The 23,911-nt window shown below is 43.6% G+C and overlaps 1 protein-coding gene across 1 annotated transcript in view; it reads right to left on the bottom strand.

Annotated features, from left to right (window-relative positions):
* ALK (ALK receptor tyrosine kinase) overlaps positions 1–23,911 on the bottom strand; it is a 75,508-nt gene that overhangs the window by 4,655 nt on the left and 46,942 nt on the right. Inside the window, exons 9-21 of the mRNA XM_058835742.1 lie at positions 22,463–22,613; positions 19,729–19,860; positions 18,753–18,897; positions 17,815–17,997; positions 16,250–16,348; positions 15,406–15,558; positions 14,118–14,216; positions 12,228–12,414; positions 9,941–10,031; positions 8,947–9,011; positions 7,926–8,055; positions 2,235–2,332; positions 1,105–1,197 (exon numbers count right to left, since the gene is read on the bottom strand). Of these exons, the coding sequence (XP_058691725.1) occupies positions 1,105–1,197; positions 2,235–2,332; positions 7,926–8,055; positions 8,947–9,011; positions 9,941–10,031; positions 12,228–12,414; positions 14,118–14,216; positions 15,406–15,558; positions 16,250–16,348; positions 17,815–17,997; positions 18,753–18,897; positions 19,729–19,860; positions 22,463–22,613 (1,626 nt within the window). The remainder of the gene's footprint in view (positions 1–1,104; positions 1,198–2,234; positions 2,333–7,925; positions 8,056–8,946; positions 9,012–9,940; positions 10,032–12,227; positions 12,415–14,117; positions 14,217–15,405; positions 15,559–16,249; positions 16,349–17,814; positions 17,998–18,752; positions 18,898–19,728; positions 19,861–22,462; positions 22,614–23,911) is intronic.

Raw genomic sequence — 23,911 nt, 5'->3', positions numbered from 1 at the left:
ATCCCATCCTGGCAGTTGCAGGGGGCTGTTCATGCAAGCTGGTATCACTGATCATAACTGCACAGCCTGAGCATCCAAAGGAGGTTCCTGGACCAAGAAATGCATGCAGGCTTCAAAGGCCCCTTTGAAAGCTCAGCACCAAAGTGTTCATCTTGGCAGTCGGTTCTGCTGATTGTGTGAGGGTGACAGATGCTACTTTGTCCCAGCAGAGCCCCATCTGACAGTGGGGCAGCATGGGGGCTCTTTGTGGAGGAAAAAAGCCCAAGAAGCTCTGATACACTTGGGTTTATGAAGGTAGCACTCTGTTTGCATCACCTCAGGCTGTGATACTGTCAGAACTCAAGCTAAGCAGATCCAAGCCTGGCTTAGTAATTGCACAGGAGAATCCCCAAGCAGGAAAAAAAGAAGGCAAGGCACTGGAATAAACTGTGCGGGTGGCTGAGCACAAGGCATTCCTTCTTCCAGTTCAGGGCAAATCAATTCCTCAGCACAGCAGGGTATGGAGCTGCACTTCTAGAGGTGCTCTATGGAATATGAGACATCAAACTGCAGCCCTGACTGCTTATGGTCATTAAAGATTTTTTGGCACTTCTTGCAAAGAGCAGAGGTATTTAACCCCATGTCCTGGCTGAATTCCAGTTTGGCTGATTACATTTTCCTGACTTTCTTCTGCACCTTCCTCCTTTAGCTGCAGTAAATTGAGGAGATTTACTGATGCCACCGAACCAAAGGTGCAGGGGTAGCGTCAAGGAGAGAGATTAAACTCAGAATGATTTGGGATCACAAAACAAAAGGGCACATCAATGCCATTCAATGTGGAGAAGGTAAGGAATAGAAACTGAGGACAGGGTCTAAGAGGGAGGAAAAACACCTTCCATGACCATTAGACTGATACCAGGAGAAAACTGTCAGGAGTGGGAAAAATCTCCAGGACAGTTTAAGGCAAACACGAGGAAGGCATCAGCTGGGATTCACCAGGATGGGACCTCTCCACTCTCACCTCACCAAGGTTACACAGAGCAGCACAAGAGCCTGCACAAACACTGCTCCTCCCTCATTTCAGTGACCTCTCACTTGCAGGTACCCAGGACTTGGCTCTGCTACCTGTATATATCCCGGGCCATTCCAAAGTCTCCAATCTTAGCCACTCTCCCAGGCCCTCGACAGGTAAGGAGGCAGTTTCTGGCAGCAATATCCCTAAGAGGAAAGGGAAGAAAAGAAACAGAAAGAGAAGAACCACTTAATCATTTGACAGTTTTGGAAGTCAAGAAGAAAACAAAAAGTAGTACCTACTTTCCTGAGCTGCAGAGAACCTAGAACAGCCAGAAAAGTCAGTGTTTATGGATAACTGCAATGTCCCCAATTCCAATCTATCCTCACAGCAGGAACAGTTTCATTGTTTAACATTTTCTCTTTAAACTTCACATAACATTTCTAGTTGAAAGAGTAGGCCTCCTGTAATCCTCCCTTCACTCCAGGAGCTATTTTTATGTCTCCAAGGAGTGCAAGAGGAGCTGATTTCAGCTAGTCCCAACATCAAGCTGTCTGGGGGAATGATCCACTGATCTGTTCCTACTGTGCTTGTTGTCAGAAGGCTGTTGTACTGCCAGAGACAGGTAGAACAACAACTTGCAGGTGTTACTCTGAATACTCTGAAGCTGTGGGCTTGAATCTGTGTATGCAGGTAAAACTCCAAGCTCCACTTCTGCTGGGCTGGAGTAAACCTTGAGGTCTGAGTAACACAATGGCACAACTTGTGGGTGACTTAGAACTGCAATCTGTCGCCTCTCTACCCATCTCTACTCAGCAGGCAGATTTTAGATGCTTGCCAAACGCCCTGTTTTTGCAGGAGCAATGATCACCTGATGTTGCCCTTGTGGCTGGGCTTGTACAGGTGTTCTTTGAGAGGAAGAAGAAAAGGCTTCCAAAATGAGCAGACAGGCACTAAATAAAATTCATGACAGGGAGAGCTTTAAAGACTTCTGTCACAAGATGTTGTCCATTTGCAGAGTAGCCAAACAGGCTACTGAGACAGGGCTCAGGATCTTTGGCAAAACTACAGAACTTTGTCAGCCTGATTTATAGCAGCTCTGCTATTGTTTCTCTGACCCTGATTTTGTCTACCTTGTTGAAAGGTATCCAGCCACTAGAGTGCAGCAGGACATAAACAGTGCAGGGCATTACGAGCCCCTGCTGGTCTGTCTGCAAGCCCTGCCCAGGCTGTGCTCACCCACCTGTGGATGAAGTGGTTCTCCTCCAGGTACTGACACCCACAAGCAATGTCACGGGCCACGTGCAGCAAGTCCAGCATGGAAAGGGAGGAGGGCTGATTCTGCCAAAAGACAAGGGACACACATGGGTTAAAAGCAGAAACATGGTGAGAGTCATTGCTGATACAGCGCTGGGAGCTCTCCAGCAAGTGATGTGCTTCTGATGTTACCACACAAAGGGATTAGGGAAACGCACAAGAGAGAGTTTATTCCCACGAGCTGTGAAAGGATGTGCAGACACAACGTTATACAGATCCCAGAGACAGAATCAGTACAGAGAGAATCAGCTGGATCTGACTTTCCAGCTCCATTGGGATGTCCCCATAAGAATTTCCCCCAGTTCTCATGGCAGATTCTTCTGAATTTTCAGCACGATTTTTGAACTCTGTATCCCGAACTGTTCTTCACTGAGTTTCTTTGTATTATTGCCAGCTCCTCTCTAAAGTCACCTTGAACCACGGGAATGACATTTTGTATAATGGCATGAGTCACATTTGCTCTTTCCCTCCTCCACATCTGTGTAGGTTTTATCTTGCCCCTTAGAGCACTGGCACAGTTTTGTGTAGCCAATGGCTGTGGAAGACTAAGGCTGCCAACTCCTTGTTCCTGTCCCTCTGATGGAGTCCACAGCCCTTGCCAGGAGGAGCCAGATGCTTTAGTGGAAAGGACAGGATTTGCACTGGCACTTCTCAGCCCCTGAAGCCAAACCATCAGCTGCTGCCCCGAGGTGTGAATCAGTGATGCCTGAGGTGTGAATCAGTGATTCCTGTGGTGAGATTCAGCGATCCCTGTGGCCAGTCCTATGGGAGAGCAGGAAAGTGCTGCTGCCAGTGGAGTGATGAGAAACAACTGGGTGGCAGTGACTGCTCATGCCATGACAACCATTTCATAGCTAAATGTTTATCAGCCTTAGTTACTGGATCACACAAGCTCATCACACTCCTTAGTGCTCTCTTAGGACACCAACCAATCAGCCAAAGTCCCCAAAGGTCACAGCTGCCCTTGGGTGTCTCACACTGGTGCACAAATCAGCATAGCTTCTCCAGTGACAGGGACTGCTGGCTCTCCAACCCATCTGTTGTAATGAAACGTGTCTCCAGATGGATGCAATGCTGTTCTGGCCATCCCTGATCTAAACCACTGCAAACTGGGACTGGAAACAAGTCCAGGCTATGCAGGAGCCAGTAGCTAAACAGTGGACATAGGCTGATAAAACTAAAATACAATAAACTAACAAACAAACAAACAACAACAAAACCCTCCAAACCCAAACATAAAAAAACCTCAAAAAACAATTTAATGTCCTCTGAAGATATTAGGAAAAAAAAAAATCTGGCCTCAATAATTGACTAATAAAATAATTGAAAAATGGTGCATCTCTGTGTGAACAAAGCCTGTTTTGTTCAATGCAGGGCCACAAACCAAAATGTGATCTTGTTCCACCTGCCCATATTTTATTATTTACACAATATAGTTCGTTGCGTATAAATACTTCACCGATTTTTTAAAACACTGGACTCCATCACCCCTTACATACTTTCCTCTTTACAGAATAACTATTTTCTGCAAACATAAAGCAGTTCTTTCCCTGCCATTTTGTGGGGAAGGGGGAATAATCTCTTTTACCTCTGTGAGTTAGTGACTCACCACCTAAACAAGATGGCTACAGTAAGAAAGAATGCATGTCTTCTTTTTCCCTTGCAGGGCATAACCAAGGGGAAATTAATATCTCAATCTACCCATTCCCTGCTCTTTCAAGCCAGGGTCAGAAACCTGAAGTGAAAGAAAACTGAGTAAAAAGCCCAATTCTTTACTCTACAATCGATTTCTGACTCAAGCTATACTGCAAAACAGTCAGTAGGTTGAAGCCACAAGCTGATTTGAACTGTACAGCTTTTTTCTCTTTTGCCTTTTCTTTTTTTTTTTTTTCTTTTCTTTCCTTTCCCTCCTTGGATGAATTCCTTCCACCTTTTATTTGGCTAAATACAATCCTAAAACAGATGTGACTGCCCAGCCAAGGACAATTTAGCCATGTAATTTGTTTGAAAAATGGAGGTTTGGGATTCATTTTGCAAGGGGGCAGCCTTGAGACACACCAAAGGATTCGCTTTACAGCTTTTGCTCCCCAGATGAATGGATGATGCCAGCTGCAATGCTCTGCTGCTCAGGGCAGTGGGCATGCTGGAAGCACTGGTGTGACACCTCCCAGGTGAGGCTGCATCTTGCTAAAGGTGAATGAAATTCTGTGTATTGTTCAGTGTAATCACTGCTCTGTGCAACAGGCTGCACAGCACAAAGGAGGGGAATCATTTATCTGTATACGATTTCTCTCCCAGAGCTGGGCTTTGATTGCTGTGCTGTGTGTGAGAAAGATGAGAACTGAACCTCCCAAAATGGACAATTCTGCAATGTTCACACTGAGCTAAGGCTCCGATTTCAGGTATCTCTGAATGTACCAGGTTGCCTCTCTGCAGATGAGGGGGAAGAGGTAATCCTGTAATAGATGTGAAACTCTATTAGAAATGGAACAGAGAAAGCCTTCAGGGCTGTCAGCCATGGACTCATGGGGAATTATGAGTCTGAACCTTATGGAGTCGACCTAGCTGGCATAAATCGACATATTCCACTAGAATCACTGGTACTGTATCAGTGATGTTGGATGGATATATGATCATTCTTGCTTAGAGTCCAGAAAAATCATTACGTGTTGGCTGAACTGAAACTTCATTTTTTACATGAAGAACACAGATGAACAACAGTGCTGACAGCATCTCCATCTCTCATTAAGTTGGATCCCGTGTTCTGATACCTCCTGCAGTTTCTTTAGCTTTCCATTTCATGTCCCTTGCAATGCCTTAAGTCCCCCCTTCACCTTCTCCTTCACCATTCCCTCTGCTCCCTTTCCTGCTTTCCAATGTCCAAGTGCACAGCAGCATGCTGCATGTGTTTTGTTCCAAGCCACACAGGTCACAGCTGGCCAGTGGCAACTGGTGATCTCTCCAGCATGGTGCTTTCTTTTTCCATAAGCCTTGGAATTAGTGCCAAGTTAATGCCTTTCACACCTCTGTTAAGTCTATCCAAAACTAGCAAATGAATTTGATGTTTGTTACTGGCAAGGCAGTGCAAAGAGCAACTGGGGCATGAAGGTAGACATTGAATATGTAAATCTCTTTTTTGTGATTGGGCTGAAAGAAAAAGTAGGTGGGAAAGACCAGGTAGTAGAAGAAATTAGTTGAAAAGTACAAAGGTGGAAAGAAAATAAGGGGAAAGGCAGTAATTCATATGGTGCTTACTGCAGAGTGAGAAGCGCACCTCTGCCACCCAGTCAGTCAGATAGGGCTTGTGTGTTCAATTAATTCCTTTTGGAAGCAAAGCTCATCAAAGCCTCTTTACTCTGCACTGTCCCTTGTCTTTTTCTTCCTTTAACAGCCCTGAAAAGCTAGACATCCAGCCTGCTATGCCTACCTTCTGCCTGTCTTCCCTGAATGAGCAATAGGAGCAACAAAGCAGCTCAGGGTTCATTAGGATCAGTGCAAAGATACATCCACTACCACTGAGCCTTATGTACAGAGGTAAATCCACTTCCAGGGTGGGATCCCATACTTCACAGAGCACAGTGCCCTGCACACATCTCACTTCCCATCAGTCACAGTCTCCTTGCCTTGTAGTTTGTGAGCCAGCATAAGCTGATTTCTCAGCACTCACAGGTGCCATTGGCCCCTCAGAAGCTGCCCCAGCAGCCAGATAATGAATTACCCTGTCATTCTTGCCAGGCAGACACCACATGGGATGGCTGCAGAAGCAGGGCAAGGCAAGGGGAAAGAAGGTATTAGAATGGAGCACAATTGTGTGGATCTGTGTCTGCACAGAGTCAGGCTGTCCACGTTCACCCAGCTGGTAAAGAGGGAATGAAAACTGCTTTTCTGAATCGGTTCCAGCTTGCAGCTAGCCATCTGCATTTGAAACTCTCAGCCTTTCCAAAGTGTGGAAGACATGGGACAAAGCAGAAAACAGACGCATCAATCTGAGGTCTGTTTCTTTCCTGGGAACAAGTTAAATGCAGAATCCAGGGAGAATATTCAAGCTGACGGGAACAGGCCTCGTGCACGGCTGTTGTTATGGTCGGTCTCAGGTAACCTCAAACAGTTCAGGAAAGACAAGCAAAGAAGAGGACTAGAAGGGGCAACTGTGAGGGCAGAAGAGAAATACTAAGGAAGTAATGGAGTGAATCATCAGCCCCTTCTGACATGGGCTTTCACAGGGGTTGCACAGAGCAACTGCTGTCAGGAACAGAAGGCATGGAAAGGAAGAACTCATGACTGAGGTAGGGCCAAACAGATAAAAACTCCTCAGATCAGAAGGCTCCTACAACTTCATGCTGTCAAGATTAATGGCTGTTTCTTCTACAAGCAGGTAAAAAATTCCTGCTGTGCAGGACCAGTGTTCTTGGTAGTTCCTCACAAGATCTGTACCATCACTGAGCTGGCTTCTCTAATTTAAGCAGCCAAACCCCATCATGCTTCACCTGCCCCTTCACACCTTGCACAGCCTGGACTGGCAGTTTTGAACAAAGCACTTACCTGGCAGCAGATCTTGTCTGTGCCCTGGGTGAGAGTGGAGACCACGCTGCAGAACATGAATTTCCCCATGCACCTACCATGCACCAAGTTCAGCCCATTCATAGGAGCATCTCTAGGTGCTTCAGAAAAACAACCTGTATTTATGAAGTCTGCTTGCTCAGATTTCAGACTTTCCTTTCTGGGTGTTTAGCTTCCTTATCCAGGAAGGAGCCAGTTTATTGCAACCTATTCAAGACTGCTGTGCTTCTGAGTCTCACAGACCATTTTATATGTCTGAAAAGCACGCTGCATGGAAAAATAAAAAAGTTGATCTGTTTCCAGACCCCTCAAGGAAGAATCTTACTGATACCTGTTAAAGCGAATTTGTGTCTCTCTTGTAGTGATAAAATGCAGCATTTTGTCCTCTGTCGAACTTAGAGACAAAGTATGAAACTGGGTCCTGGTCTTAAACTTCAGCAATATCTGTGTGACTTTCTGACCCAGGGACTCCGAGAAAACTTTATTCTTCCACAATACTGAATTCTCTCTAGAAGTCATAATTTGTTTCTTCCACATTTCTAGCTGACTGTCTCTTCCTATTGATGCTGATTTCAGTGGGGAAAATCTTTAAAACTCTGGACTAAAGATATTTTCTATTAAGCCGACAGCTCCAGGCCGGATTGTCTCCTTGCCTGTGCCAAATTTGAACTGACAGATATCCACAGAAATGCATCTGATCAGCAGTTTAAATAATGGATTTTTTTTTTTAATATTCCTAGCTCAATGTTTTTCCCCAGCCTGCCCCCAGCTGGTGAGAGGAAGGTAAGAGTTGAGTTTAACATTTTTTTAGACTTTGCTTTTGTTCTTTCTTTAGGTAGTATCTGCAATGTTATCTAGCTAAGTCCAGGGATACTCCAGCAGCATGTGTTTCCTATCCTCCTGCCTCCTGCCTCCACAGTGGTCTTACAGCAAGAGAAATTTTGTGAGAATCTAAAATACTGGGAAATAGAATCCACATAGATCATCTCTTTTATAGCTAAGTGTTTGCCTTGTGGCAGCAGCTCTCTAAATAAAATAGAATTTACTCTTTCCTTACTGGTCTAGGCCGTGTCTCCCTCAGGAAGGATTTCAGGTCTCCTCCAGCCATGAGCTCCAGCAGGATGAAGCGGGGCAGGGCCTGCAAGCTCACCCCGATACAGCGCACGATGTTCTGGTGGTTGAACTTGCTGTGGAGACAGGGACACCCAGTTGTGAAGTAACTTAACTTTGACCCAAAAAGCACAGTAGCAGAATACATTCAAACCTTTTTGCTGCAGGATATGTTGTTGTTGTTGTTGTTTTTTTTCCCTCCCCAGGAAATAACAAATCTCAAAGGTAAGGCAACTGGATAAAACTAAAGCATCCTTGCACTCTGTGTCTGTTTGGATAGTGCAGAGACAGAGGTGGGGAATCAGTGGCTTTTGGCTGCTTTTCCTCTCCCTATTTTCTACATTCTTTTTGGGTTATGGCAAGACTTGTGGGGCAGAGGAAACAGAACATGATAACAGAGAAAAGTCTGTTCTTAATTTTCCCATCCAAGAGGCAGAAGATGGGCTAGGGCAATGTTGTTTTAAGTAACACACTGGCACGGGGATCTACTTGTGGGGGATGTTTCCTGAGGTTTAGTCTGTAATACTTCCTTATTTCCCTGCCTCTCAACTATGATGGGAAGGTAGTTCCATGGATTCTGGGATTCAGACACTGAAACATGACATGATAGCAGGAAAAAGTCAATGCCATCTGTTTGTTTTGACTAGTCAAATCCAAATTCCTAAGGTATGTTCTCCTCTCTAGGAGAAATAAAAAAAAACTTATTATCCATTCTAACTTCTGGGCTTTAAGTTTCTCACATTGGGTAACGAAAACTGATGTGGATCCTTTTGAAAATTTAGCCTTTACTCATTTGGTGCCTCTTCATTTGTAATAGGAACAGAAAAGGATGGTAATTCCTATTCTCTTTGTGCTAAAACTACTGTATAGATTTGCTGAGAGGACATCACCTATGAAGAGCCCTTTTTTCTTTATTTTGTTGGGCTTTTCAAGCCTACACAAGTGGGGATCATATGATTCATACACACCTAATAATGAGAGCTTCCATGAGGAAGTCGAGCTCATCTTGCTCTGAACACACTTCTGGTAATGTCTGGAAAAGAAAGAACAGGTTGACAAGGAGAAGATACTTCAGTTTACAGATTAGAACACCTGGCACTAACAATGTCTGCAGCAATCCTTCTTTCTCAAAAGAAACCTCACTCTAAGACAGCCATTAGAGCATTGCTAAACTAGACTGTGAAGCCTGTGGAGAGGCAAATATCAGAACTCCTGTTCCTGTTCTGATTGGCCCACCAATGCCACTGTCATTCTCCTCCCAGCAAAGGAAATAGCCCAGAGTGCACAGAAAAGTGTTCAACATATGGGACTCTGCTGTACAGAGGATGAGGAATGAGATCCTCTTCCTGAGTTCTCCACAGTTCAATGATCCTACCTTCCAGCAAGACTGGGATCTATAACCAGCAGCAGAACTGTGCTGCCATGTAATCTCTAACAGAAAACAAGCCAGCTAGACTGCTGAAGGCCTGGAGAACTCTACCAGGGTCTCTTAGGATTTAGCTTCACACCCATTGCATATCCATCCTGTAAGGGAGTGGTGATATCCCTGGAAAACCAGCCATCTCCTACTTGCAGGGTCTTTGATGTATGTGCCAGCAGCTTTTGGCCCTGTGAAGACTTTCGGCCTCTGACTCACAAGGCTTTGGACAGATTACCAGCCAGGTGGATGGAGAGGATGGACAGAGGATGGATTTAGCTCAGTCCTGCAGTCCTCTGTGGCTCTATGGGAAATCTTTGCCCGTTTACTATTCACAGCCCTCTTTTAGTAGTCTCACATAGCCGTATGCTACAAGCTGTACCATTGCTGTGATGGATTAAAGTGTTGCAACACAGCAGCAACATTTCTAGCCATGTCCTTCAGGACTTATAGCAACGCTTCACTCATCTTCATTGTTATGATGCATTGGGACTCTTGTGAAAGGTGCATGAAACCATCATGATAACTCATACACTGTCACTTACTTTCACAGCCACCTGCAAGGGAGTGGGGTCGCTGGGGATCCCTGTCACCTGACCTTCATATACCTCACCAAAGGCTCCGTGGCCCAAACCCCTGGACAGACCAGAGAAGACAAGAAGGTTTTACTACAGAGAACACACATTATAACACTGAGGACACAGCTCACAGAACGGGCTCACAATTTTCATGTCAGTGTAACAGGAAGAACTGGATATGGACAATATGCAGGGAACCAGACCTTGGTGAGATCTTTCATGGACCTACATTTTATTTAATTGGAAGGGAAAGAAATCCATGGAAGTGAACATTCCCCAGTGAAATCGAGCTTCTGGCATTGCAGCACGTAACAGAGAGCACTCATCTATGGCTTTGGTATCAGTGCTCAGTGGTGGGTGCTCCAAAACAGACCAATAAAGAAAGGACTTTAGTCTTGGTGTTTACACACCCTAAACACATTAACAGTTCCCCTGATATTTCTGCATCACCATTAAACAAAACATTGAGCAAGAAACTAGGAGGCACAATGATTCTCAAAAGAACTGAATTCTACACCAAATAACTTTTCCTGATTTATTGTGTGATTCTGGGCAAGTACCTTAGCCAGTAAATGGTGATGACAGTGCTTTGTAAAGCACTCAGCTCTAAGAATTTGTGCTGAGAATTGTTTCTGGCAGTGATCATATTATGAAACTTACAGTTTTATTTTTAATAAGATTACAAGAAAAAGAGAAAGGAATAAGAGTAATCATACAATAGATCTGGTCCCATGTTTTTGTGATACAGATTTTGCATACCTGTATATTAAGTCCTCGCTCTCTTAATGTTAAGTCAGCTAGTACAACAATAGCTATTTCACATCAGTGGCCTGTCATAATCACATGGTGAAATGTGGCAGAGGATGAAGCTACACCCCAAGTCCTGAGTCCCTCTTAACCCTGCATGGGCTGCACATTGGGCAGTAGTATTTCCAGCCTCTAAGAGGCATTCCTGCATCTCAGTCTGGAGAAAAGGCTCTCTCTGCTACAGCATGCACTCTCCTGTTAGAGCCAGGTTTGGGCTGAGAGCTGCATTGATTCTGTTCTTTGCTGCATGAGTGGACTGCTTTTGCATGGGCTGTTGTCCTCCCATCCATATGAACAAGGAAGAACAATCTGCTCTGCTGTTACATAAGTTCTGTCTGTAGTTTTGTCAGGATAGAACCAGCCTGGGCAGTGAAACCACAGTGAGTACTCGTGTTGCCTGTGACTCAACCACTTTGTGTAATAAGATTTTGTTAGGCGTTAGCTTGAGACACCATTCTTGGCTCTGCCTGACCAACCTATTACAAACTGATGGGATAAACCAGAGCTTTATAGCTCATAACTCACATCCTTCCAAAATGTCCCCTTTCCCTCCCCTTGCCAATTCCCAGCTGTATCCTCTGCTATCTGCTTTCCACACTTCAAAACTCCTTTCAAAGTCCAAGTGACAAAGGAAGCAGCAGCACAGGGTACACTGGAAACCCCCAGGTGCAGTCCAGCAAGATGTGCAGGTGAGGGGGAACGAGATAAGAGACAGCAAAACATTGCAGACTGCTTAGACTGCTCTGAGCATAATTTTTTTTCAGCACCTTAAGCCCTGGTTTTCCAAGGACTCCTGCTTCCACTTTTTTTTTTTGTGTAACACTGCATGGTGCCAGGGTACCGTCACATTCACAAGTATCCTGCAGTAGAGCAAAGTGTGCAAGAACTCTGAATTTTCAAGTTTTTCTTAGGAGACACTTTTAAGCTTTCCAGAAGTTCTCATGTAGAAGTGATTATCTTGCTGGCTTTATATCCATGTCTTTTTACTACTGTCTGGCATTTTCAAATCCATTGCTTTCCTTGCTATTGCACTTAAGGATGTCATTGTCTTTACCAAAGATCCCATCAAAGATATAAAAGAGCCTCCTACAAGCTTCAGTCATCCCAGAATTTCATCAGTTTATGGCCATGGGCCATTCACTGCATAGCCTGTAAAAGATGTCACTGAATTACTGGTGATGCTATTCAGTTCTCCTGACAATCCCAGGAGATGAACACGGCACCTCTAGAAGGTCAAGGTTGAAACTTGCCAAAAATGCCAAAATCTAGTCCCCTCCACAAGAGCCTAATTACTGCAGCTTTACATTTTATGAAAAGGGGTATGAACCTCAAAGTACACAAGAATTTGCGTGTGCCTGCACAAAGCTGTGCGTTCACTATTCCAGGAGAGCCAGGATGTGTGGGTGTACAATGTGAACGCTGATGGGGAAGGCAAGGATGAATTTACCGGATGAGGGAGATGTTTTTTCGAGGCACCTCTTTAAGGTCACTAATGGATGTGGTCTTTCCTGCAAAGCAGTAGTTGGGGTTGTAGTCTGTCATGATGGTGGAGGTACGCAGCTTGCTCAGTTTGTATTCTGGGCTCTGCAGCTCCATCTGCATGGCTTGCAGCTCCTGGTGCTTGCGGCGATACACTAAACACGGAGAACACAGTTAACCACAGACAGAGACTGGATTTGGGATTTTGGCACTTCTCACTGGGGTTTGCCATGGTGTGGCCAGGCTTCAGGGAATCAAACCAGCCAGTGACACTGGCATATTTCTGTATGTCAAAAAATTACAGATGGAAAATTGGATCTGAAGATACCCAGGAACCTTTGATTTACACATCTTATGAAGAAATAGGCTTGCTCATGGACCGTCTGGAAAAAGTAAAATGAATTTCACCTGGAGATCTCAGAGTTCACAGTTCTGATGATTTTGTTTTGTTCTATTTAGTTTTACCAGACCTTCCAAATACAAGTCCAGTTTGAGATTTGAGGAAGCTGGGTCATAACCAACTTTCTTCACACAGAAGAGACTAATGTCTGAAATGAATTATTGCATCATATTGTTCAAAATGGATAGCCTACGCAGTTTCCTCAGAATAACACATTGTACATAAAAATTAGCTAATTTTCTAAAACTTCCACTGTTTCTAAACAATCGAGTAGGACTACATTTGAAGTCAGTTTATGGTGTGTTATATTCCTTGCATGCTTCACTGATACCTCTGCAACGCCATTAAAAACCACACCTTGAAAGAAGACATCCTGAGGATATTCCTTGAAATAGTAACTGATATTGCAGGATTTTTTCCAAAAGAAGATGACAATCATGAGCAGGTTAAATCACTATTGATTTCTGTGGGAGCTGGATTGAGCCCAAAGACTGTGACAGTAATAGTTATTGCATCTTCTCCAGCAGATGTTGCTCAGGGGAAAAATTTAAGGGGTAAACATGCACTTGCAAAGGCAGATGGATGTAATGACCTATCCACAAATCCTTTCTGTCCTCCATTTTCCTCCTCATTGCCTTTGCTTTGATTTTTTAAATCGTTGCCCTTTCCTGAGATGGAAATGATAGGCTTGTTGGATGGAAAGAGGATTACTCTTCCACTCCTGAGAAGTATTTAGTCATTGTAAAAAGGCACTGTCAGGACAGACATCATAGATGTAGGACCATGTGTGTGCAACTGATAACTCCTGAAATTCTTAAAACTGAAATAGCTGGGCAAATCTAATTTCCTGCTCTAGGTTCATCCCTCTCCTCCCCCAGACCATAAACAGTGTGGACAAAGAAAGGTGGCAAAATCATAGTTTGAATCCCTGACTGCTCTTCATTGATTCAAATCTATTCTTCTTGCACCAAAAGCAGATGAGCAATTGTTTAAAATAAGAACATGAAAAGATGAAAAATACCTTTCAGAATTTCAAATAAAAATGCCAAGAATACCCACATCCTACTAAGCAGCAGTTTGTGAAAGGGGAACCTATGTGAGAGTTTAAGCTTAAATGTCATATATTAAGAGGTGAAATCTGTACATGGGCACACAAATAAAGAAGCTTTTAGGCATTTAACAGCACCAGATCTCACAAAACCAGAAGCAGCTGTGTTCTGGCAGCTTCACAGTAGAACACAAACAATGTCTCTTTTGAGATGGAGTCAGCAACCGAAGCCTCCTTGAATTGGTCATCATGGTTAGAAACAACTACAGAAATCTGAAGTTGTGTGTGGGAAGGTGTCATTAAATACAGCAGTAGCTGAAAACCTGAATCCTTTTGCCTCTCAGGGCCCAATTATCCCTGGCTCAGATCCAGCCCTCATATGAAAATATCTTTTGCAGAGAAACACTCACCTATCATGATTCCTGAAAAAGCCAAAATTAAAGCAGCCACCAACGCTGAAGTCACTACAGACAAGACCAAGGAGAAAGGGAGACGAACCACTGGCTCAGCTGCAACAGAAAGGAGAAGGAATTACATGTTTGAAATTATCTTCCAGGAGCCACTTTTTTGCAATCAAATTTTTTTCTGCTCTTCTTTCCAGTTACTAATCTGCTGCTCCTGTAGTGTAGGAGCAACCTCTGGCACGACCAGTTCTCAGGATCTGTGACTCCTCATACCTCATTGTTTCACTTTCCTCAATTAATATAGAGCCACTAAAACAGATTATTCATTATCAATGAATTAACATGTGAATTCCCTGTGTGTGAAAACAAGACCATAACAAAGAGGGGCAGGAAGTTGGGGGGTGGTGGAAAGAACATTACATTGTCAGGGTTAAAGTGCTGCTGTCAATGCCAAATCACACCAAAAGCAGGAGGACTGAAATATATCATCTCCTAAATGCATGTAATTCAGGCAGAAAAACCTGATAACAGTGTAGTGAAGCTGCATCCTCATGTGGGATCATGCTATTAAGGTTTACTTCACCTTGACAAAATGACCATACTTTTTACCCATCTTACAGGCAGGAATGGTAAAAACACAACAATTTTCCCATGCCAGTGACAAAGCTGAAAGCAGGATCCCACACCCCTGGGGTGACCTGCTCTCACTGCTACACGAGAGTATGAAGCAAACCTAGTAATGGAGCTCTGAGCACCTGGTTTTGAAAGAAAGGCAAGTACAGGCACTGTATTTGGTCTTTCTCAGAGAAATTTTGCACAGAATTTCTCATGGTTTCTGAAGTTTTACCTTAAATGTCCAAATCCACAAGAATCATATTTTTCTTCGCCTTGCACTTTTTTCTTTTTTTTTTTCTTTAGAGTACGGGGCTGGAATATAAGTTCAGCTGGAAAATCCTTTCAGCAAGCAAACTTTCAGGATTTCAGAGCAGACTTTGAACACCAGCACAAGCAGGTACAAAACCTGACTCTGCTCAGACCCGCTCAGCATGCCAAACACATACTGTAGAGCAAAGCAGCACTGCTGCTCAGTGCCCCAGTCCTCAGGGTTGATGAGGCTATATCCTGGCAAAATGGCCCTGCAGCATACACCAGCAGGAAAGAAGGCAACATTCAACTGCAGCCAGGTTTAAGAAAGATTAGGGTACACTTTCAGGACATCTTACAGTCCAAACTACAGCTTTTGGCCATGCATTTTCTATTCCACATGTTAACAGTACTCCACACACCTACTTACCTGTGCAAGACACACCATCCTCTGCCAACTCTGTGCCTGGCTCACAAAAGCAAATGACTTTTTGAGTCTCAAGATCAACATGGCACTCGTCCATCTCACAGTGACTGCAGTTAAGGTGCAGCCTAATTTCCACCTCTCCATGCCCCTCTGTCACTAGGGAGTGGATGAAGAAGCTGAGTTAATCACTGTAAAGACCATTATTAAAATTTCCTTGGGCTCACCCTTTTCTTTCCCAGCCTTTATGCCCTCCAAGATCAATCACTGCAATATCTTCAAAACTTTCTGTCTGAATCCACCAGGCTAGAGTGCATCTGTGTTTGAAAATGCTTCTGGCTGTTCTAAAGCAAACATTTTTTTTAACAAGCAGATTTTTTGTGGTTTTCTGGACACATTGGAAACATATTAAAGACACTGACTTCTGGGAAAACACAGGTTGGAGTGGCAGTATTTATCACTCCCACACACTGCTGGGCAGCACCTGGATATTTTACCAAGGGATGCTCTAAGGAACTTGCTTGTTAGTGAATAGTCAGGTGTTTTGTCTGTTTCTTTCCTAAAGTATCTGAGCTGTGAGGTTCTGTTATCACTTTCCTTGTCCAAAATGATTCTGTAGGCTGGTAGACTGTACTGCTGGGAGTGTTTCTTAATAGGCCTGATGCTTCCTCTCCCTGTTTTTTTGCTGCTACTTCTGTCTATCCTCTGTTGTACTTTATATACTGTACTTTATATAGTTTCTGCCTCCTCATGTTCATGACACTGAGCTGTACTCCAAAAGCTTGTAAGGGGTCCTACTCTTTTTAAAATGAAATAAGCCCATGAGAAGACTTCTGACCAATATGAATACCTTTAAGTGCTGGAGTGTATAAAGTACCAATTGGATTAATAAAGGACACACCATCCTCCCCATCCATCTCTGGGTCATTGTCCACTGCAGCATTGCCACCTATGTCAAACCAGAAGTTACCTTAACAGATTGAGGCTCATAAAACAATAAAACACAGATAAATATGGCAACATGCATGAATTCAGCACATTTAGGGAGGCATCTGAATGAAAAAAGAGAAAAATCAAAGCATTGAATATACAGGGAATATTTAGCAAGTTGTGGCATGAACTACTGGACTATAGTACATCAATTTAATAACAGAAGCTTGTGACAATAAATTAATTAGCTCTGTTTAGGTAGACTGTTGCAAACTAAGGTACAAAGTTCATCTTTGACCATTTGGATGCTGTGAAACATACTAGCCCTTCTTAAAATTAATGTAGCCAAGGGACTGGAAAGCACCAGTACTCCAGGGCTAAGTTAGTACCCTTGCTGATCAAGGTATGTACTGTATCAGCAGAGGGAATGAATAATCTGATATCCTTCCTCTCCTTTGCACCCTTGAAGCAGGGTGATCCACCAGAAGTGGGAATTGAAGGAATTTATGAATTGCTCTTTTGTGCCTGAGCATATAGAACATACCAGAAGCAAAGTATGGGCAATACATAAGAAATATTAGAAACAAAATTTAGGCCATATATTTTGTACTTCAAGCATGCAATGATTCCCTCACCCCACCCAAAAATAGCTTTTTCCCTTTAATTGTCTTCAGTGAAATAAAAAAAATGTCATGTGAATAATTCTGTTGGAAAAAGAAGCATTACACAGGAACATTGGTACAAAACATGCACTTAATAATTTAAACTCATTACTTCCTCTCAAGATTTCTAGTCTACTTTTTACTTAATTTAAGCTGTGGAGAACCAGGGGTTAAAGAGTCCACCACAGTGCAGATGGCTGCAGAAACTACGTGGCCCAGGAGACTATGGGTTAGTAGAGATCTTGAATCTGGCCCACACCAGTTGTAATCAACATAATGCCATCTGACAGCTGCCCTGAGACACAGAGGCACATGAAATTAGCTCCTTGTTGTCTGAAGTCATATTAAGAGGGGTGCTGGCTGGCAGCCTGAGCCTCTGCCCCCAGAGACCACCTGTGCAGGACCAAGGCCCTCCCACAGCAGGGCAGGGGAGAAGCTGTGTCTTTCCCCCGGCATAAAGCCTGGCTGCCAGTCTCCAGGACCAAAGTCCTCCAGACACAAGTGCTGGCAACAGGAGCACATAGCTGTGGCTCCTCCTTCTCCAGCACTGTCACCCCAACATGAAAGGCTCAGGAATCACAGCAGGATCTTAATGTCACATTTTGCAGAGCGCAAAGCCAGGGTTGCAGCTGAAGGACTGGCATCTGGCTCTTTGCTCAAAGACTAACTGCCATCAGTTCATCTAGGGCTAAAAAAGCAACACACAGACATACTAGTACATAACAGTCAAATATGCTAGCTACAGGAAAGTTATCATCAGCATTTTGCTGATCATTAGCACTAAAGGAGGGGAAGGGACACCTTGAACACGAAGCCACTTTACCTATATATCCTCCGCCTCCTCCACCTGAGGAGCACCCCCCTCCACCCCCTCCGAAACCCCCTCTTGTCTCCCACCCCCACTTCTTCATGGCCTGGGGGCAGGATCTTCCTCCAGTAGCACCTTCCAGCAAGGATTTTCCTGACCACAGGAAGGAAGTGTTATCATTCCAGCCACCTCCACCACCTGCAGGTGAGAGAAAAGGCACGGCCAGGGTTTACTTTTTGTGTAAAAAACACTGCAGGGATCTGCAGCACAAGCATCCATTCAAAACACCTCAGCTGAAAGTCATCATCTGCACCTCTTTTCACCTACCATACAAGGACGGGCATTTTCTATAGTAAATGTAAAAATATATCCCTACCTACCCTCCAACCAGTCCTTTCTGGTTTACAGAGCCTTCCCCTTCTCTTTGACTAAAACACTTTTGGAAAAAAACAATGTCGGTTCTAAAGTAGAACAAACCAAATTTATTGGAAGGGGTGTAAAAACATATCCCGCTCCTGCTCTCCACACAACACTTGTGACTCACTTTCAGCTCTGCTGGTTGCTCAGTCCAAGGTCTCTTCACAGAGACTTCTAGACATGGTGCAATTATGCTCTTTCTGCATAAGACAGAGAAACTCTGGGTACATCCACATGGCACAAAACAGTGCAGGGAGCAGGACAGCTACATTGGCACTGCAAACTCCCACATCAAATGAGAGGTACTGCATTATTTTGGGAGAATGTTGCCATTGCTATGGCTATATCATCTCTGACACCCTTATTTATGCCAAGTATCTAGCACTGTGAGTAGCTTCTATTTCCATCTGTTATAATCCTCTGTTCCCCCTGAACTGTATTTTCATGAGTTTTGCCTCACCTTCTTGTGAGGAGGAGGAATCTGGGAGTACCACATATTCACAAAGGTTTTCTTAAAAGGAATAAAATTTCCTTACCTGCAGCTCCTGAATTTCCATTCAACCCTGGAATAGAGGAATCATTCTCCAGTCTTTCTGGATGAAATGTGTCCGTTTTGGCCCTGTAGGCCCTGCCACCACCCCCTGCTGCAATTATCAAGGGGACTGGTTCTCCGTTCTCCATCTTAACAAATTCAGAAATAAAGGCAATGTTCAAACTGAGTCAGACGTATAAATGGAAGTTCAGCCACATGATAGTTACTGCAGGTTGCACCAAGCAGGCATCTAGGGCTGCTCAGCACTGCACACTCTCATTGCATTATTTATGCACCCACACCCAGAAAATTAATGAATAGAAAAATCAAGAATAGTCCTACAAAGTTCTGCTACAGGAAACAGCAGTGTCAGTAGCTCTATGAATTGTATCTACCATGGTGTTGGCTCTTAGAAAGCCTGTAATGTCCCATGTGATGACTCTTATCAAATGAATGCTAAGAAGCACTGCTCAGCACAGTGTCTCCTCTGGCAAAGGACTGCCTGAAACCAGTGTTTGGAATGAGTACTGTCCCAGCTAGCACAGGACAGGAAACATCAGTGGTCCATAGCTACAGCACTGCCAACATACTGGCAAAAACATACTGGCTATTCTCAACTTTCCTTGTCAGGCCAAATGTATAGCTGAAGTCTCACATTCTACAGTGACAGAGTTGAAGTCAGTCCTGCAGAATTTGCCCTTTGCTGTAGAACTATGCTTCAACATCTCAGTTTTTATTGAAACGAAACCAACCCACTTCAACCCATTATGTTTGCAAGGGATACTCCAAGGCACTGAAGCAAGTGTGGCTATATTGCACAGCAGTTCAAAGAAGTGTGAAGGGCAAACCCAGATCCCTACATTTCTCAAGTGGAAATTAGGGATACCTGGAGGTCACTCTGTGGACCCTCTCCCTGAGGTGTATAAAGGACTTTTCAGAGGCAGGTGGCAGGATGTGTTGATGCTGAAGGTGTATCTTACCTTAAATATGTAAGTGGCACCACCCCCGCCTCCACCTCCTCCTGCCCATTCATTGACACTTCTGTTTACACGAATCTCTTCTTCGATCACGTTGTTCTCTCCAATGCAGACTTTCTGGATAACATCATTAGTCTGCAAACAGAAGACCAGGTCTGAAGTCAGGTAAGAAACCTCCATTCTCTTGTACACATGGAGGCCTCATGAACCCTTCACCATCCCAAAGCAAATTATCCTCCAGTGAAACTACATGACCAGAATCAAGTGAATGCTCTTCTAGAAGAATCTGGCTTTTTGCTTCAACCTTTACCAGAACAATTTGTTGCCATTTTTAACTGGATTATTTTGAAGCAAGCTCAGTGCTGATACCTATTATCACATAAAACAGCTCCATAAACTTCTAATGTACAAAATGTAGCAGAATTTGTTGTAAATATCTCCCAGCATTAACAGTCTGTATTTCACAAGTGGAGGAAGGGAGTAACTTGGTAAGGATGTGTCTTGTCCAATGTCACATGACAGCCAAATGCAGAGACAGAGAGAACCCAAGTTTTATTACTTCATTTCCAGTCCCTCTTTGGTTGGGGCCAAGCAGCCAATGTGCTGTTGATTTTAGTAGCAATTTTACTGCAACTACCAGTGCCTACCAAAACAGCAGCAATCCCACCTATGATTGCAATATTCACCTGATGTTAGTAAAAGTACCTCACTAAAAATCCTCCATATTTGCTACTTAGCATTTTTTCCTTCCATCAATTATCACCAAACATGGTGAACTTTCTGTATTAGGCAAATCCCTGAATTCACTAACTGATTTAAATCACAACATTTAACCACCATTTATACCTACTTCAGGACTATGACCTGTGTTACCGCTGAAGATGAATAGATCACGCGGACACAGGTCGAGGTGTGGTGAAAGAAGGAGCAGAGTTTATTTTTCCTCCCAGGATTTATAGGCTTCTTACCATGGCCAGGGATTGGATGGTCAGGATAACACTTTCTCACTGCACTGGCCATGAGAGATGCCCATCACAAGACGTGTAACAGAAGGAATGTACACATATCTATGTTTACAGTTACTGTCCTGGGAAAGTCCTTAGAAAACTATGTTAGCAAGCTCAAAAGCTGAGTTTTCAGGGCGACAATGATCTAACTCTTGTTTTGGTTTAAAACTGGAGCACTAAAGTGTGTGACAAGCAGGACCTTGCTGTGAGCGTTTTCAAGTTGCAAACTTTGCTTCTAATTTATTTTACTTTTCGGGCTTTGTCTCAGTAACACTATCTTGTTACATTGCACACATAATGCACACTGAACTTACTAAACCAACACATTTAGGGGAAAATGCACAAATGTTTGTTATAGTAAGACTGACTATCTGCTTCCTTCTACTTTCATGTATGTATTTTCTTTTGGAAGAAGAACCTGATAAAAGCATGCTCAAATTCCAAATTATTCTGCTGACCACAAAGTATCTTCTCAGTTCTGCCAGTGAATGAGTGGCATTCATTTTGTGTGTGCAGACTTGCCTAAAGAACTTACAGTCCTCCTTTCCCTGTTTTTTCCCCTCTCCTTAATTGATTTGGAGTTGGGTGGGAATGATTAATAAAATGACAAAGTCAATGACCCAAAGGAACCACTAGATTACAAAAAAATATAATCCTTCATGGCAAAGACATAACTGATTACAATCCAATCTAGTAAAAGTCCCCTCTACGAGTCAATGCAATCTCTTTGCCTCAATGAAAGAATTACATTAGCACTCAATAAATTCTCACTAAGATTACAGTGGCCTGCAATTTAATGAGTCCATATATTACCCTCAGCTGGAATGTCCTAGTTAAAGACGTTGGATGGACGTTTGAGTTAGGCCATTTCTCATTTCAAAAAGGCTTGGTATTAATGGTTTGTTTGTAGATATGTGTAATTCTAGTTTTAACATTATTTACTTCAGCAGCCAGCCTTGAGAACCCCTCTCTTACTTGTCTATATCCTTCAACCTTTTTCTGCTCTAACAGACTGGTAAGCTTTCATCTCTTGGATGCCAGCCATTATCAGCTGAGAAATGCACATCATTTAAATGTCCAGCTCAAACCTATAGGTGAAATTTCATCAGATAATGCTTAGTTTGCTCCATGAGAGTTTTCTATTCCCACATCCTCCTCCAAAGAATACTAAACTATTAATAAACTACTGTTTATTAAATGCATGCAAATAGTGCCCATCTTTCTGTCATTTGCAGCAAAGGTTTGTTAGTAACATAAAAATCAGGACTGACCCAACAATGATTGGTTTGTCTTTCCTATTCCCATATGGAGAATAACCAAGCAAGCCCTGTGAACATGGGTATCTTGAGAGGTGCAGAGTCTGTGACAATGGCAGGGCTGGCCTCAATAGTGGAACAAGGGCAAAATCCTGCAAAGTCAGCCTTGAAGACTGATCTCCAGGGGAATGGAAGGCAGGGTTGTCTTTTGTCTCCTCACCCCAACAGAGGTGCTCTGAGATATTCAGATCAGTCAGGAACCTGTTATGCATTATCAATGGGGCCAACACGTTGAAAAGGAGCAAGCACAGGGACATGGTGCTTCATGTTCTCATGCTCACCCAGTAAAACTGTACCTATTCCTTGACTTCTATAGCCCCACACCCCTTGAGGACAATGTTCTTCTGTGTGAAAAGACAGAACTCAATGGATTGCTAGAAGGGATGAAGGCAAAAAAGAAATGCAATCACTTACACTAGGACAAGCATCTTCTCCTTGCTGTCCCACCAGGATATACAGTGTATCATCCTTCTGGAGATCAAAAATTCCCAGCACAGACACTCCGTGGGATCGCACCATGGTGTTCTTCCCTCCTTTCCCACCTGCAGCCCCATAGCCTGAGATGCTGCAGAAAAAAGAAAACAAGAGGCTGCCACCTGAGTTGTCCCAGGCAGGTGGGAGGAAGTACAAACCACTTCTGAGCACTGAGCATTGTGCACATCTGAGCATGGTGTCACAAAGATAAGCTCTGAAGACCTGACATTCTAAATAAATCTAAACCCAAAGCCTGAAGAATGTTTTTTCTGCTCTGTTTGAATCTGTGAGCTTGGGTAGCTACTAAACAGATTCTTTCACATTGATTATTGGGCAAACACTGCTGAGAACAGAGTGAGCAAGTCCTTAGAGTTTCCAGCTTTAATATATGAAACACATCTTGTTTCCCAGAAGGCACATCTTTGAGAAGTTTGCAGCAAGGAAGAGAAGGAACAGAAACAGGAGAACTGGTAAAAACGGGACATATGGCTAAAGAGAACATTAAGCATGAGGTTGACAGAGGGAGATTTGAGAAAGCAGACAGCATAACTGGTCGTAGTAGTATGGACCAGATGGAAAACAGCTCTCTTATTCCCAGGACCAGAGGAATACAGAAAGAAAAGTAGATGGAGGTGACACTACCTGCAGTAAACAAGGAAGGCAAAAGCCCCCTGGCCAAACTCATGGTGGTCAGGAACATCTCACTGTCTCCAGCCAGGAGTGGGCAGGTTACACACAGGCTGCTGCAGTCTCAGTTAAGGCTCTGGGATTTTTATTTCAAACAGTCAAGATTGAGAGGTGCTTACTGTTGCCAGTGTACCCAAAGATGTGGCTGTAACACTGTATTTCTCAGCTCCTCCCTCTCCCTTTCTAACAATGGACATACTCAAAGCAGCTTCCAGCAAAGGATTTCAAAGCACTTTTTAGAGCTCATGATAAAACACACACTTGTGCTGCAAAAAACCACAGAGTTACTCAACTTTCTGAGCAGGTGAATGACAGTGCAGCAGCTCATTTTAGACCTGAAATAAGCAGGTAATTCTCCACTGACATTAGTAGCTTTCCATCTGTTTCTGTGAGAGTAAAATTCCACCTGGAGTGTGTAACCAGAGACTACAGAACTCAGAACTCAAAAACTGCTTCCTGCCAGGCACAGCTTAGGTGCTCTGCTTTAACATCTCCTTTCCTCCAGCACCTGGCTGCTATCTGCCCAGCACAGTCCTGCCTGCAAACAGGCAGTGTCTCATAAAGCATATTAGATCCTGGCAATGTGACATGATTATGTTCATGCCACAGCTGATAACCAAAGCAATCAGTCCTCAGTTAGGCTGTACCAGAGCCAGCAGAAAAAGTGATGGACACAGCACTGAGCCACCCAGAACAGATGCT

This window comes from Poecile atricapillus, chromosome 3 (assembly GCF_030490865.1).
Source record: "Poecile atricapillus isolate bPoeAtr1 chromosome 3, bPoeAtr1.hap1, whole genome shotgun sequence".
Classification (NCBI taxonomy): Eukaryota; Metazoa; Chordata; class Aves; order Passeriformes; family Paridae; genus Poecile; species Poecile atricapillus.
Note: the sequence above shows the minus strand (reverse complement) of the source record. Positions and strands in the feature narration are given on the sequence as shown.